The 16,585-nt window shown below is 37.3% G+C and overlaps 1 protein-coding gene and 1 pseudogene across 2 annotated transcripts in view; one reads left to right on the forward strand and one right to left on the reverse strand.

The window, feature by feature from the left end:
* Positions 1 to 16,585, reverse strand: part of LVRN (laeverin) — a 51,460-nt gene that overhangs the window by 15,760 nt on the left and 19,115 nt on the right. For both annotated transcript variants that reach the window (XR_015748115.1, XM_026673455.2), the window contains exons 4-10: positions 14,935 to 15,061; positions 8,840 to 8,994; positions 6,461 to 6,574; positions 5,501 to 5,635; positions 4,852 to 4,917; positions 4,704 to 4,769; positions 1,449 to 1,609 (exon numbers count right to left, since the gene is read on the reverse strand). Coding sequence is in view for 1 of the 2 variants with exons in the window: in XM_026673455.2 (XP_026529240.1) it covers positions 1,449 to 1,609; positions 4,704 to 4,769; positions 4,852 to 4,917; positions 5,501 to 5,635; positions 6,461 to 6,574; positions 8,840 to 8,994; positions 14,935 to 15,061 (824 nt within the window). In the remaining variant the exon portion in view is untranslated. The remainder of the gene's footprint in view (positions 1 to 1,448; positions 1,610 to 4,703; positions 4,770 to 4,851; positions 4,918 to 5,500; positions 5,636 to 6,460; positions 6,575 to 8,839; positions 8,995 to 14,934; positions 15,062 to 16,585) is intronic.
* Positions 10,765 to 12,775, forward strand: LOC148132511 (E3 SUMO-protein ligase KIAA1586 pseudogene; annotated as a pseudogene).

Raw genomic sequence — 16,585 nt, forward strand, 5'->3', positions numbered from 1 at the left:
AGCTGCACAACTCACACTCCTCTGTGCAATTGTGAACTGGAACTTTTGTATGTACTTGAATTCAGTGGAATTCATCAACATTTAAGCCTAATGTAATGCAAATATGCATGCGGCTTTCTTACCTCTAGTAGGGTAAATATCGATAAGTGTATAAGAAACCTTCACTTTCTATACCTGACAGTGGAATGCACAATTATGCTCATGGATTTCTCTTTTCAAAAGTTTCTTTTCTAAGTCATACTCCTTGTCTGGAAATAAATAGTACTGATTCAACAGACCGTGTTCTCATGGAACAGGCACATTGCAAAGATAAGAAAGTTCTACTATGTAATTTTAACTCTTGTTCAGTTGAGTACATGCTGCATTCCAATGACACAGCTGAGACAAATCTATTAATGCCAGCTTTTTCCAGGTTTCAACCCAACACATAAGCTGCTTTATATTTCTGTAGTGTGTTTGTTTAAAAATGCTATATTTTCAGCTAGAATATTAGAAAACCTCTTTTGTAACTTCCTTAAGGCCATCTAGCATATTTGATTACATTTTCATATAAATATTTACACATTCAATGCAAACTGCTGAAAATAAGGACTATGATAGTAATAAACAATCCAGAACATGACCTGACAGCTGAGGGATATTTATGTTTAAATTTTCTAAAAAAGAAAAAAAATGGTACTATACACACTATTAGCTTCAGATTAAGTCCTGGCTCTTAGCTCCATTGTTTACTTCATTTCTAATTCACGTTCCCTCTAATAACTTAATACAGATTAAAGCATAATGAATCAACACAGTTTGGGTGATTCTCCAATTTATGGTTTGTACGATTTAAAAAATCAGCTGAATAGCCAAGTATTCCTGCTCAGATGTAATATAAGATTCATTTTGGCATTTATAAGTAATGTCTGAGAAACAGATTTCCAACTTTGTTTCAGAGGGTAAGCACAAATCTTAGTTTGCAGATTTGGGAGCTGCAGAAAATAACAAATAGTGTTCAAAGAAATTATAGTTTGTACTGGGAAAGTATGCCAACTGAACTTCTTTCTAGTTGAAAGAAAACCTGTTGAAAACCTGCAGATCATATATTTTAAAAATTCACACAAAACTTATTAACATCATCTGTATTTACATGGTTTACCACACAGTTCTGACTGATTTAGTAATTTTGACTATTGGATCTTTCCTAAGGATCTAGGAAAGTGTGTGTGTGTGTGTGTGTGTGTGTGTGTGTGTAAACCCATGCACACTGCTACAAGTAATGCAACCTTTGTAATTGATGAGAACTGAGATTCTATCCATTCCTATTGTGTTCAAATACTTTTCCAATTTTTTTAAAATGGCACCAAATACATCAACTAGTATTTGCGCCCTATTTTTACACATTCACTCAATCTCTATTTAAAGTTTTTATATTGTTTTTATTGTTACTTTAAAAAAACACGTACTTTGAGTTGGATTCTCCTTTTTCAGAAAAAATTGGTTCCTGGCTAATATTGCCAGTTGAGAAATCTACTGTCAGGAGTGGAAAGCCCTTCTGTAAGGTCCAAGAATCCATTATTATTTTTACTGATGTTGGCAACTGGAAGTCATTTTGCTCATCTATTACCTTCCAAAAAATGTTCAGGATTAAAATACAGTTTTTATGTTAAATACATAAATAGACACTTTCAAGTAACATGAATCATCAGATTCCAGTTTTGAGATCAAGTTGCAGATCAATTTTCATCAACCATGTCTCTTGCAATATGAAAGGAGTGAAAATGCTTAATTAGATGTTGAATCAACAGCTGTCAGTTGGAATTTGGTCAAAGAAAGCACGTTTATGCAAGAATCTTCTTAGGTACTGGCAGAGATTCAGGCTTTCTGCAGAACTGCAACATCACATAAGATACTGATGGAAAATTGATAAAAGACTAATTTCCAAAGCAGAAGATCAACACTTTGATCTTTAAAAAAGGAACATAATCTTGATACAGTAATCTAAATCAGCTCAATATATTATCGGAGGATAGTTTATTATTGGAACTATCCAAGGTTCTGAAATTCCATTATGACTCAGACTTCTATCTTGCTTTAAAAAGAGCCAAGCTCTGAGTTAATTGTTATGCATAGTTACAAGGGCATATTCTTCATTTGGTACCAAACAAATGAACTGGTATCAATTTATTAGCGGCACAAAAAAGTATATTTAAGGGCCAATGTGATGCATGCAAATATATGCTTCAGTATGACTGTATTCCTTTAGTATGAGGTTAAGTTCTGTAATTAGTTGCAGAAACTCATTGGGTGATGTAGCACCCTCTCTCTACTCAGACTACAACATAAGATTGGTGTTGTGAGGACAGATATTTGGAGAAGGATTCTGACACTTCGAAAAGCAGATAAATATGAATAAACTAATGGAATATTTCTGCAAGTCAGTTTAAAGTTACTATGTTTAACCTGTGTTTCAGATTAAAGTTGTTCTGCCTTGTAGTCACTATACAAAAATACTACTATGGTTACTAACCACTAATCAGAAACAAGAATTAATCTGATGACAAGCCACTCTCAGACACTATACAAGCTCTATAATTTTTCAATCATTGTTGTGCAGGTCAAAGGTATATTTATGCTCTATTAAGTATTTTAACTCTTCCAAATACAACATTACACATCTTATCAAAACTGTGCGCATTTCCCTATCTGTTAGACCCACAAAATGAGTGGTCCTTGGTGCTCTCTCAGCTTGATTGTTTTCTTGTGATGATGTACAGATAATGTTACCTCGTTTGAGTAGTGAAATGTCTGCAAGAAAACAACCAAGGTCAGAGAGTAACAAGCAATCTCTAATTTTAACCCCGAGCTACAAATATTCTCCTTTATTGGTACACCCACAGAAAAATAATTGAGGATCTTTGTGAGTCTCAAAGTTTAAAAACAGGGTTCCATATTATTGTTCACTCCCAATACAATATAAACATTCCAAGTACTAATATGCATGCAATATTCATGCTGAGAGAATAAAACATGGGTAAAGTCAGTATAGTTTGCTCCAGTCCCCATACTAACACAACAATGAATACATGGCACTGCCCATATAAGGAGAGATTATCAGAGGAACATAAAACTTTCTGCCACATGACAAACATGTGTTCCTTATTCTTACAAAAGGGACAATTTTAACAAGAGGCTAAATGGAAACTAGAATTAATACAATTGGAGAGGCAGTATATAAAATCCAGAGAAAAATAAGCTTGAAGTAACATTTTTCTAAAATTCAGCTGGGACTTAGAAGATGAAGAAATGGCTAAGAAACATTTGCTTTCTACAAAGCCCTACTAAAATCAGTCATAACTTTCCCCTTCCCTCATTTAAAAAAAAAAAAATCTGGATAATGGGATTGTCAATAATGAGCCAATGTTGTTGGCTTTTAGATTCATAGGTTTCCTCTATGGGACTAAACTCCTCATTATATCCTGACAGAATCAATTTCCCCAGATATTATTAAGGTGGTTTTAATTTCCTCTAATACCATTTTTCCCTATCCATGTTAGGTAATAAAAGTTATCTACCTATTTTCAGTCACATGGGCATAGTATAGCAACTAATATCTGGTGTAAATGAGCATTTTTCTTCCTATAGATATTTTATCTCCTATATCTTAAGTTTTATCTTCAGAAATCTGCTACAAGATTGATACGTACTTCATACATTTTTTTATAATATATTTTTGCTTTCTGGATAGAAAAAGTGGGGTTGCCTGGAGAAGGTGGGGATTATTCTGAAGAGAAATAAATGTGTGGACATATACAAATACTGACAAACTTGTTTTAAGTTATCTATACCTTAATTGCCACATTAAAAAGACCAGAAACAACAAGTGTCCAGACATTGGGCAGATCTGAAAACCAAGGGATTTGTCATGCCCCTGTTGGAATCTGATTCTGAGGGGAGGCCAAGCAGCTGACAAGGAGTGGGAGTGTGGCTACAGTGGCTGTGGAAGAAACTGGGGAAGGGTAAAGTCCAGCTGGTCACAGCAGGGGAGAGGTAGAGCAAGACAGAGGGAATTCAGAGGAAGATCCAGGCCCACCCCCCTCTTCATCCTAGGGCATGCAGGGAAGAACAGAAGGGAGCAACGTAAGTTGCATGGCTTACAGGGGAAGAAAGGGCCCTGATTCCCTTCATTAGCTGCAGCTGGGAACACAGTGTTTAAAAAGGGAGATTGCGCACAGCAAGTTGTTGGAAGCAAATCTTGAGTTATCTTTTATTGTTGAGGCTTATCTGGGTTCCTGGCATCTTTCCAACTGTATGTGTTTTGTTGGTCTTTGAAGTCTACAATTCCTTATCCTGTCCTGTCCAGTTAATTGCTGAAGTGTGGTTTGTGTGGATTTTTATATACAGTTTATATGTACTTTGTTTTTGGACTGAATTTCCTCCACTTTAAGACTGTTTTTGGGAGAGTTTTTTCCTCCAGCCGAAGGTAACTGGACATTGGGGGCAAAGTTGGAGGTATTAAAGGGACTTTTCTTATTTATGTGACTGTGTTGCTTTTGTGCCATGCCCCGGGTCATCACAGGATTCAAGGAGAATTGTCAGCAACAATTAGTGATGCTGACTTCAGAGAATAAGCACCCAATGGTCATGACTTTTACTTACAGCCAACAATTCCCAATTTATTAAAATCAAAAGTCTAGCAAATGCATTGTAAATTTAACCACCTTTTGAATGTGATTCCACAGATCATCTTGGACAGCATTGGAAAAGGAAAATGCACTCAGATATGACTGCAGTAAAACAAGAACAGGATCACTGGTTAGTTTGTAAAATTTCAGTATAATGTAATGTAGAGATATTTTCTAAACTTACATTCAGTGCTTTCATAAATAATCCTTCAGTCATAAAGTTGGAAAGCATCCAGATGATAACAGCCCCCTAAAATAGACACACAGAGAGAAAAGATTAATAAACTTAGGAAGATGTTTACTTACATTACATTCAAAATATTTTCAATACATATAATGAATGAAAATAGTAGGAAGATTCAAAATTGTTTCACTTTCATACAGATTATGAGATCTGATAACAGGGATCCCCAACCTGTGGACTGCGGCTCACTACCAGGCTGTGGGTTAATTGCCACCAGACCATGTGAGTGGCTGGCCGATGCATACCCTTCTGTGTGCATGCACAGCCCCACTAATGCAAGCATCGTCATGGATGCCCATGGCCCCACTCGCACGAGCCTCATTGCAGGAATCTCATCTCGAGCGCTCACGACCCCTCTCATGCAAGCATTGCCATGAACATTATGGGTGCTCTCATGTGCATGCGCACATGTGCTTGTCCCTCCCATAAAATCATCCCCTTTTCCCCACCCACCCAGAAAGGTTGGGGAACTCTGTCTTATAACATTGAGAGAATCATTTACTTTTCTCATGCACTGTAAAAATATTCTTCCATTACATCTATTTATGAATCATACAGTATATGAAATTTACAGTAATATATTATTTACCTTATGGTAAGTGACTGTATTGAACAGTGTTATTATTGAATCTGTTTGATGCATTTCTGTGTTTGATATAGACTGATTTAATCTGTTATCTCTAAACAACATAGGTAGTGTAAGCTGCCTGCTAAAGAGTTTATCCTGCAAATAATCATAAAATGTTAATTTTACTCATGCAAACCCAGATTTAGAATTCTATAGTAACATTCATAAACGTATTTAGTTCTCTGCATTCCTTTCTAACATCATTAGTCTTGTTCATATCAAATTCAAAAAAACTTCCTTAACCTGAAAATCTATACAGAAAATCTATCTATCTCAATCAGTCCACTTATTCACTGAACCTATTATACCATCTAGTAAAGCCTTCATGTTTACCTCTAATAGACAAGAAGCATAAATTAATTCTAATCTATTAAGCATTTAATAAATAGTAATGTATACAGATAGAATATGTGTGATTTAAGACAAGGAGTACACCATGATTATAAATTACTTGATAAGCAATCAGTTATGATACTTGATGCAAAAATGCATGTGCAAATTGGTAAAGTTTAGAAAACTAGGTTAGGCATAGTAAGCCTGTGTTTGTATTGTACGAGGCTGCAGATAAGGACTCACATAATACTAGCAACTCAGCAATGACAGAAGCAGGGAGAAAGTTGTGACAATGCTCACATTTATATTATAAAGAATTATAAAGTTGGAAGGAAGCTAATTCAATTCCCTGCTCAACTTAGATTCAAATACAATATTGCTAACCATAACAGATGACCATTCAGCTGCTGTTTGAAACCTCTCATGAGGAAGAATTCACCATTTCATATCATAGTAAATAAAGTAGTCTGAATACTACCAAGCTTAGAGCCTATTACATAGTTTTCATTAACTTAAAAGTAAACTTAAAAGTAAAGGCAGAGTTTGAATGAAAGATACACAGGAAAGGTTGATTTAATTCATACCTACCAGCGGCATGATATGCTCAATGTAGTATAGACCTAGCTGTTCAAAGTAAGTTGCAAATCCCTCATTAAGCCATATGTCGTTCCACCAATCCATGGTAACTAGGTTTCCAAACCACTTAAAATAAGAAGGGGGGTAAAAGTATTTAAATGCATTATTTCAACAGCTGTTCTCATTTATCTGGCCAGAGAACAGTTCACAATTTTACTTAATGGGCACAATTTGTCACAAAGGAGTGATGCAATATGTATAGATTGATAGGAGTTTTAGAAAATACATTAAAGATGCCATAAAGATTAAAATAAGGAATTAAAGAAAAAGAAATCCAGGCTTTATTATATAATCCAATGCAACTATTTTAAAGGGCCCCATAAATGCAAAATTACGGTGTCAATGAATGTGCTCATTTTCTATAATGTTATTATCAGTTCTGGCAGCTTCTAAATCATGACTGACAAGATAAATATAATTACAGCCAGGGCAAAAATTACTTCCCCCTCTTTCCCAAGCTGCTATTCCAAGTCTCCCTTTTTAGGGCCCTGTAATCTGTTAATTCGGGGTGACCAGATGAAGCTGAACATTTACTGATTGGATGCCCTTCTTTACACCACATGGAGTTCCCAGCACATATTTTTTTTCTTTGCATCCTATGAGAAAAACATCTGCCGCTACCTAAGATTGAACTGTCAACCTTCTGAGTAGAAGGCAAGTATCTTCAGCACTAGGGCACCACACCACTCAAATTGCTGTTTCTGTATTCCTAAATGAATCTCTTTAAATGCTACTCCAGATGAGATTTATACACACACACACACACACACACACACACACACACAGGCAAGTTAACAGCACCCAATGAATTAATCCTGTATCTAATTTTATCCAGGATCTTCTTTGCTTAATCTGAAAGAACTGAAAATCATTTTAGTTTTGGTTTTTTTATCTAATAGTACTGATTAGAATTTATATATTAATGATTTTAGTGTCTTGAAGAAAGACACTAATTTCTTAAGATTTAAGACTTAATTTCCATATGGTAATGTTTGATTCTTTTGGACCTACAAAAACAGTTCTGATCTATTTCATATTTCATTCATTCTTGCAATTATATAGCTTTTTAAAAATCAGATTCATTTTAGTACCCTGTACTTGCTACAGCTTCTTAATGAGTTTGGGATGAAGAAGTCACAAAAGAAATAAAGGCTCCCTCTCTTAATGTAAACAGTCCTTCCACTTCCAATGATTGTTGCCTACATGCTACACTTTCTGTGCTTCACAGAGAGCAAAATGTTGTTCATTGTAATCTACCACATATCAATGATCCTTTTCTAGGGAACAATAAAGAATGTCAAAATTATCTCATTGAAAATACCATAGTATTTCATTTGGTTTATCTGTATCAAGACAATACATTGTTAGAAGTTTCATTAATTCCATATGATAATAATCCTGTAAAGGTATTTTTCAATTATTTACTGACAATCAGGGTTTTTATTGCTTTTATTTTAGTTTTATATTATTATTTTCAATGTTAATATTATATTTCTTCCTGTTTTGGCCTCTCTCATTTAATATACTTTGAAACTTAGTTGTATGCTAGGATACATAATACATAATAAAATTTATTCTGAGGCTGTTAATACAAGCAAATATTTTTAAAACTAGCTTTGAAATGGCTTCTCTCATTCTTGGAGAATCCTTCTCTCCTTCAAGCATAATGTTTTTCCTGATTAATGTTGAAGGCAGTGTTTCTTAATGTCAGCAACTTTAAGACGTGTGGACTTCAACTCCCTGGATTCCCCAGCATACTAGAAAATCTGGGCATGCACACATCAAAAAACTAAAGCTGAGAAACACTAGTTTAGAGGGCTTGATCAACTTCTTATCCTCCAGATTTCTTATTCTCAATTTCCCAATTTCTTATTTTCCAGATCTGTTGAGCCCAAAATTTCCATTGCTAAGGAACGCAGTTGTTAATTGAGTTGCAGTTCATTTTATGATTTTTTTTTCCCCCCACAGTTGTGAAGCAAATCCCTTAACAGTTAAGTGAATCAGTTGGTCATTAAGCTTCTTCCATGGACTTTTCTTGTCAGAAGCCTTCTGGAAAGGTTACATATAGTGACCACATGACTCTGGGACAATATAATTGTCATAAATACATACCAGTTGCCAAGCACCCAAGTTTTGATCACATGAGCATGGAGATGTTGCAACGATGATAAATATGAAAGAACTGGTCATAAGTCACTTTTTTCAGTGCTGTTGTAACTTCAAACTATCATTAAATAAATCATTGTAAATCAAGGCCTGTCTGTAATTAGGAAGTAATATTTGGATTGTAATGATCAATGAAAATACTATACAGGATCTTTTATTGCATACCTGGTGTGCTACCTCATGAGCAACAACTCGGCAAATCTGTGTTTTATATGATATAGATTTATCTTCTGGGTCATTCAATAAGGATGTTTCATAGAAAGTCATTAGTCCCCAGTTTTCCATTGCACCATTATCCATAAGAGGTACTGCAACCAAATCTAATGGAATTTGAATTTAAAAAGAGTCACTTTAACAATTTAATTCTTAACACGATTACATACTGTAAATCCTTTTTACATAGCACAAGATACTGAGGACTAATATCATTCATTTAAACCTACAAATGCTACTTTCATGTAATTTAGCAAATTTCTATTTCAAATATATTTTATAATCTCTAGCAAGATTCACATATTATGCTAAGTGAGTATGAATGAGTTGTTCAACAATGGCTTGGGGGCTCATCACACATAGTGGTAAACCACAAAGCAAGATTTATATAAACCACAAGGCTAGGCCCACACATAGTTCTAAGTCAAAATCAAACTAAATTAAGAACTTAGGAGAATGTCTTACATGCATTCATTCACACAAGAGAGCCTGAAATTACTGATTCTCTCAGTAGTGTTTCAACCCAAAACCTCCCTAGGCCTTTTCAGGGATGCCAAATATCCAATCTGGGACTGAAACTTACATACCCACAAAGTATATACAGTACTCTACATCTGATAATACAGCATTATTCATTTATAACAGTCTAAAATGACCCCTGTTGAATGAATACATGGAATACCAAATTTAGAAACTTCTTCAAAATTTATATCTATATGTTGCCTTACCATTTTTGCTAACCTTGACACAATCTTGAATATCTGTTTGAGTACTAGCAGAGTACAATACTGAACCTAAATCATATATTCCAGTTTTTTAAACTGAGGAATAAATTTCAGAAAAGGAATTCAGTATTGCTCTGTGAATGTTCCTATTAATTCCATTCTTAATCTAACTTCTTAGATGATTTTGTACTATTATCTTTTTTTTGTACTATATATATCTGCATAAGGCTGTAAAAAGCTTCAGTACATTTTTAAGCTGCATTCTAAAAAGGTTAGGTGATCAAACATGGCTTTACCTGGCTTCTCTCTCTCTGCTGTAGAGAGAGCATTCCATTAGGGACTGTTGGTCCAGGCAAGTAGTCTTGGCTAGGAAAGATTTTTGTGCCACTACTGGCACAAAATAACAAACTACCTTGGTTTGTTAATAGTATTTCCATTTTAAGTGTTACTTTTTCAATTAATGAATTGTAATTATGAAAATATCAGCCATTCTTTTATATACACAGTGCAACGTTTTTTTTCTAGACTGTCATTTTCAAATCAACTTTCAGTTCCATCTCAGTCTTGTCTGGTGAAAATTGTTCCTCTTCCATAACATCTTTTAAACACTAACTAGCTATAGTGTCAGGGACTCTTAAAAGTAACTGGATATTACTGATCTCTGTTCCTCACCTGCTTTCTTTGCTTTCCACTGCCCTCACCACTCAACAACAATTGAGTCCAAACCACTACACTGTTGAATTTGCAGCATATTACCAAGGTGAAAAGGCAAATGAGTTTGGTTGCTTTCTTCAGCAAGAAAACAAAAGGAGAACCAAAAGAGTCACAACCACAACCATTGGAGTCTGAGGATAGCGGTGCCAGCACATCATCCACACCACGACCAGAGGAAAGAGCCAGCACATCATCCACACCACAACCAGAAGAAAGAGCCAGCACATCATCCACACCACAACCAGAAGAAAGAGCCAGCACATCATCCACACCACAACCAGAAGAAAGAGCCAGCACATCATCCACACCACAACCAGAAGAAAGAGCCAGCACATCATCCACACCACGAACAGAGGAAAGAGCCAGCACATCATCCACATCTCAACCAGAGGAAAGAGCCAGCACATCATCCACATCTCAACCAGGGAAAGCAGTGCCAGCATATCATCAGGTACTGGAAGAACTGAATCAGACATTGAAGGGAACCTTCCTGACTGCTGGACACTGCAGCAGTACAATAATTTTAGGGAAAAATATGATGGACTGGAAGTTTCCCAGAAAAAAAATTAGGTTGCAAGCATTGCAGAAGATTTGAAATTTTGACCAAAGAAAAAAGTGTCCACGGAGCTAAGGAGTGGAAGAATTATCAAACTGAACCATCAGGAAAGAGTAAAGAAATACAACAAGCTTTCCTCAGAAAGAAATTGAAGGCACATTTCTCATCTAAGGCTCACAACATCTGTACAGAGAAGTGGAAGAAATGTGAGCAGGATGTGATAAGTAAAGGTCTGGAGAGTATGACTGAGAAATATCTGGGTAGTACATGTAGAGTGTTTACTACAGTGTATAGTCTGGCACAAACGTGCAGACCATTTTCATATATAGAAGATCTGATTGAATTACAAATAACAAATGGTTTAGATTTGGGAATAGGGTTGCATTCATGTAAAATTGCAGTTGCAATAGTAGATTTCATTGCAAAAGGCATCAGGAAACATTTATTTAGCAAAATTATTGAGAAAATTCGCAAAATCTGTTTGATAATTGATGAAGCCTCAACAATATCTTCTAAACCAGTTCTTATACTGTACTTAAAAGTTGGAGGATGCAGTTTTCTCACCAACAATTTTCCTTGAATTAGTAGAATTAGATAAACAAGATGCAGACACAATATGTTGAATAAAGTTGGGTTTAATAGGAATTATCTGGAGAAACAGTTAACGGGATTTTGCTCTGATGGAGCCAGTGTTATGCTTGGGAAAAAATCTGGGGTAAGCACTAGGATAGCCAAAGAGTTTCCAAATATTATAATATGGCACTGTTTAAACCATCGTCTGCAACTTGTTTTAGATGATTCTATTAGGGAAATAAAGCAAATCAATCATTTTCAAATTTTTATTGATAAAATATATTCTACTTTCCATCAATCGAATAAGAACCTAATTGAACTTAACAAAATTTTCGAACAACTTGAGATTGAAATTATAAAAATTGGTAGAGTTTTTGGACCAAGATGGGCTGCCTGTAGTTTAAGATCAACCCTAGCTGTGTGGCGTGCTACATCAGTTTTTCTGTTCAAATAAAAAATACTCCAGTATGGCTGCCCATCCTGAAAACACCTATTTTCTCACTGATTTGGCCTTGATGATTGATGTGCTAACTGAAATATCTCTCCTTTCTAATGCATTGCAAGTGAGAAACATAGACATTATAAAGGCTGAAAAAATTGTGGTAAGATCAATTAGATCATTTGAAATGCTTATAGAGGAAAAGGGTGCATATGAAAAAAAGGTTGATGAATTAATTACTTCAGAAACCTTTAAAAATATAAATTTTATACAAAATCATTGACTTGTGGGACTTCCTCGTGAAAAACTTATAGAAAGCATTGTAACTAATTTGAAGAAAAGATTGATAGATTGCAAACATTTAAAAACAGGCTGCCAATTTAAAGACACTGGTCAGTTAAAATTTCTAAATTATTTGGAGCCACATTATTGGAACATTGAAGAAGTGGTGGTTCCATGGAGAGCAGCTTAAGAACAATTGGTTGCATTTGGTGAAATTTTCAGTTATGAAATCAATATTAATGATTATCGTGATTTCCTAGAAAATGTACTAAAAGATCCAGAAAAATAATTCCTTGCAGCATTAAAAAGGCTAGAGATATTATCAGAACTATTACAGTCAATTCAGCAGAGGCGGAAAGGGCCTTCTCACAGATGAACATAATATGTTCAGAGGGCAGAAGTCGCCTTACGGTTTCCAATATTACAAACCTCCTGACCATAAGTCTAATTGGCTTACCTCTGCAAGAATGGGACCCTGTTCCTATAGTAAAGAAGTGGTTTTACAGGCACATCACACAGCTGATGATGCTCGTGTTAAACACAAGAAAACTGTAACTCAGGATGATAATAGAACAGCAATTTGGCAGTACTTTAAATAAGTTTTATTGTTTTTTGTAAAGTTTTGTTATGTAATAGTTTTTGATTAATATTTTAAAATGTAACAATATAGTTTTGTGTACCGTTTTTATTTAAGATTTTAATTAATTAAATAATTAAGAAAAACTACCTTTTGTTTTGGTATATTTTTTTTAATACTTAGTCATTAGGGCAAAGAAGTGATGTTGAGTTGGCCTTGCGCAGTTCTCTGAAGCCCTCCTTGTAGCTCCCTGTAGCTCCCCAGGCCTCGCCCAGCCCTCCATGTAGCTGCCCGAGCCTCACATTGCTCTCCTCGTAGCTGCCCGAGCCTCACCTTGCCCTCCTCATAGCAGCCTGGGCCTCGCCTTGCCTTCCCCGTAGCTCCATGTAGCTGCCCGAGCCTCACATTGCCCTCCTCGTAGCTGCCCGAGCCTCGCCTTGCCCTCCTCATAGCTGCCTGGGCCTCGCCTTGCCCTCCCTGTAGCTCCACATAGCTGCCCGGCCTCAGCCCTCCTCGCTGCCCGAGCCTCGCTTGCCCTCCTCATAGCTGCCTGGGCCTCGCCTTGCCCTCCCTGTAGCTCCACATAGCTGCCCGAGCCTCACATTGCCCTCCTCGTAGCTGCCTGGGCCTCGCCATGCCCTCCCTGCAGCTCCTTGTACCTGCCTGGGCCTTGCCTTGCCCTCCCTGTAGCTTCTTGTAGCTGCCTCGGGCTCGCCTTGCCCTCCTCGTAGCTGCCTGAGCCTCGCCTTGCCCTCCTCGTAGCTGCCCAGGCCTCGCCTTGCCCTCCTCGTAGCTGCCCGCCTTGCCTTGCCCTCCTCGTAGCTCCCGGGCCTCGCCTAGCCCTGCCCAAGCCCTCATGCCCCAAGCCTTGCCTTGCCCTCCCCATAGCTCCTCGTAGCTGCCGAGCCTTGTCTTGCCCTCTTCGTAGCTGCCCGGGCCTTGCCTTGCCCTCCTCACAGCTGCCCGAGCCTCGCCTTGCCCTCCTCATAGCTGCCCGAGCCTCGCCTTGCCCTCCCTGTAGCTTCTCGTAGCTGCCTGGGCCTCACCCAGCCCTCCTCATAGCTGCCTGGGCCTTGCCCTGCCCTCTCCAGGGCTCCTCAGGCCTTGGAAACTGGCAAAAAACAGAAAACCTCAGTCACATGACCACCAAGCCACACCCACAAATTAGGCTACGCTCACAGAACTTGTTGTTAGGAAATTTGAATCCCACCCCTGCATAAAATGGAGACGATTACAGGAAGGTCTGATATTTCATCCCCATCTTTCAGCAGGGCCTTTCTTGATGAGCAGAACTGTAGTTGCTGCCCCATCTGGCCCTCTTTTAAACATTCTGGAAATATCAAAGTCCCACATATTTTGTGATACCCTATAGGTCAGTGGTCTCCAACCTTTCTGGTTCAATGGACAGTTAGAGGCAGAGAGGGGAGAAGGAACAGTTTCGTGCATACACTGCTTTCACAAATGCAGCTTAATGTGTGTGCACTAGCTCATCATTTCCACAACCCAGTTCCCCAGAGACTGCAGCCTGGAACTGAGCCACAGATCACGGTTTGGGGATCTCTGTCATAGGCAATTTTGTATTGTCTGTTTAAAAACCTTTTGTATGATCTATTGCAGGGGTGTCAAACTCAGGGCCCACAGGCTGGATCTTGGGGGGCCTCCGCATGGCCCATTTTTGACTGGCAGATGGTGCTGGAGGCTAGAAAAGCCAAAATGGGCCACGTGGAGGCCTCCGTGCGGCCTGCTTTTGGCCGGCGGAGTGCTGCTGGAGGCCATGGAGGGTGAAAACAAGAGCAGGGTACTGCCAGAGGCGTTTGTCCCATCTCCCCCCCCCCTGCTCCCTCCCTCCCGCCGGCCCACAGAAAACTACAATGGTGATCTGGCCTTCGAAGAAATCCAGTTTGACACCCCTGATCTATTGTAAGTCATTCTAGCCATTTTTTTAAACAGAAAAGCAAGACAATAAATATTCCAAATACAATATAATAAATTAATAATATGCATCAAAAAATTAATAGTCAAAGAACCAATGACTTTCTGAACAATAGTAATTCAGACTTTTAACATTATAAATTACTAAATTAAGGCCAGAAATAAGATAAAACAGTATTTTTGAAGCTACTATGTTTGCAAGTCACAATTGTCTTTTAAACATTTTTAAAAGTTAACAAGCTAGCATACCTGTTTTTGAAAGAGGATAACTGATGTTTAGTAAGTCTTCCATAAATGAAAATATTGGCCCTGTGATATTTAAAGCATAATTAGCAAATCCTTTTTTAATTGCATCCTTCCGAGCCCAAATACGTATCTATTAGAAAGAAGTATTATTTCAGATAGTAAGAATCAAGCCCATAATTAGCTTATCTTTTCCTTTAGTGTATCTGTTTTATAGAATGCACATATCTTCTAAAACCTTTTAGTTTTGTCATAGTCAGCCAGATGTTTAGACTAGAATTGGCTTTTTTATCCACCTATTATTATTATTTGGTTAGCGTTGCAGTTTCCTTAACTATTGTGAGCTACCCAAGAATTGTTGGGAGTCAGAATGCATGCAAATTTGATAAATATATAAATATAAATGAATAAAGACAAACGTTGATTGGTTTCACTAACATAGTAAGTTACATATTGAGGTTTGCAAACCACAATGGCTGACCTCATGCAGTATTTAATTTAAAATCAGGATACTCACATTTTAACTTAGAACAACACATGACTTATTATGTCTACTGTAATTCTATGCTGCTCAATTGCAAAAAAATTCTGAATGGCTCACAAATAATACAGAAAGAATAACAAGGACATTTTTTTAAAAAATCCCCAAATCAGTAACAACTATTGCTCCCTTCTACAGAGAGTTGACTTACTACACTATCAAACCCCAAAGCTTTTTGGAACAATCAGGCCATAGTGGTTTTCCTGAACACTAATTAGGTTGGAGCTTACCTTCACTGTTCCAAAGAAGAGAACAGCAATAGAAAAGGTATGACCTCATGGTCCTTGGTGATGGCAACCCCATGTGGATGGGGTTCAAAAGTGCTCTTTCCACTAGACTTTATTGCATAGAAAGAAACCCCTAGAGACAGCAGTCTTGCAACTATATAGGTCTCAAACAATGCAAGGTTTTTAAGATAAGCTCTGATGCTACTTGAATTGCACTGGAAACCAAACAACAATCAATGTGATGATGGTCTCATTCAATGAAATCATTCAATGAAATTTCTAATTAACTACTCAGGCTGTTCCACTTGGACCAACTTCTAGCAGATTCTTCAAGCACAATCTCAAGCATAGCAAATTGCAGTAGCCCAACTGAATTGTGAGTAAGGCATAAGTAATTTTATTTACTGAATGAACTATAAGAAGGTGGATTCAGCCAACTCTCTGAACCATAAAGACCTTTTACAAAGGGTTGAGATACAATAACAGTTCTTCATGGTGTAAGGCCTGAAGGACTGTTTACGCCAACAGTTTTCCCCATCAGGTGCAATCAAGTGGGACAGGTAAACTGCAAGTCCCACTGATTAAACTGAGTCATGTTACAGAACCCAGCAAGTGTGCTTTTTCTCTTGAAGTGCCAGCTCTCCAGAACACTATCCTCCCCAGAGATTTGTATGTCTTAACCCTTATGATATTGAAAAAACTGTAAAAACATGATTGTATCAAACTAAATGTTAGTTTAACACAAAGCATGATTCCAGTTTAAGCATGGGTAAAAATCAGGTTTGCATCCAATCATATTTAATCTGGCAAAACAACCCTGGATTTAATCATTAAGAAAAATAAGCACTTGCTCAGAGACCAAAGGAAGGAGAGGCATTACTGTTTTTCC

Source organism: Notechis scutatus, chromosome 2 (assembly GCF_049901735.1).
Source record: "Notechis scutatus isolate UNSWTSFEM ecotype Mainland chromosome 2, rNotScu1.2, whole genome shotgun sequence".
NCBI lineage: Eukaryota > Metazoa > Chordata > Lepidosauria > Squamata > Elapidae > Notechis > Notechis scutatus.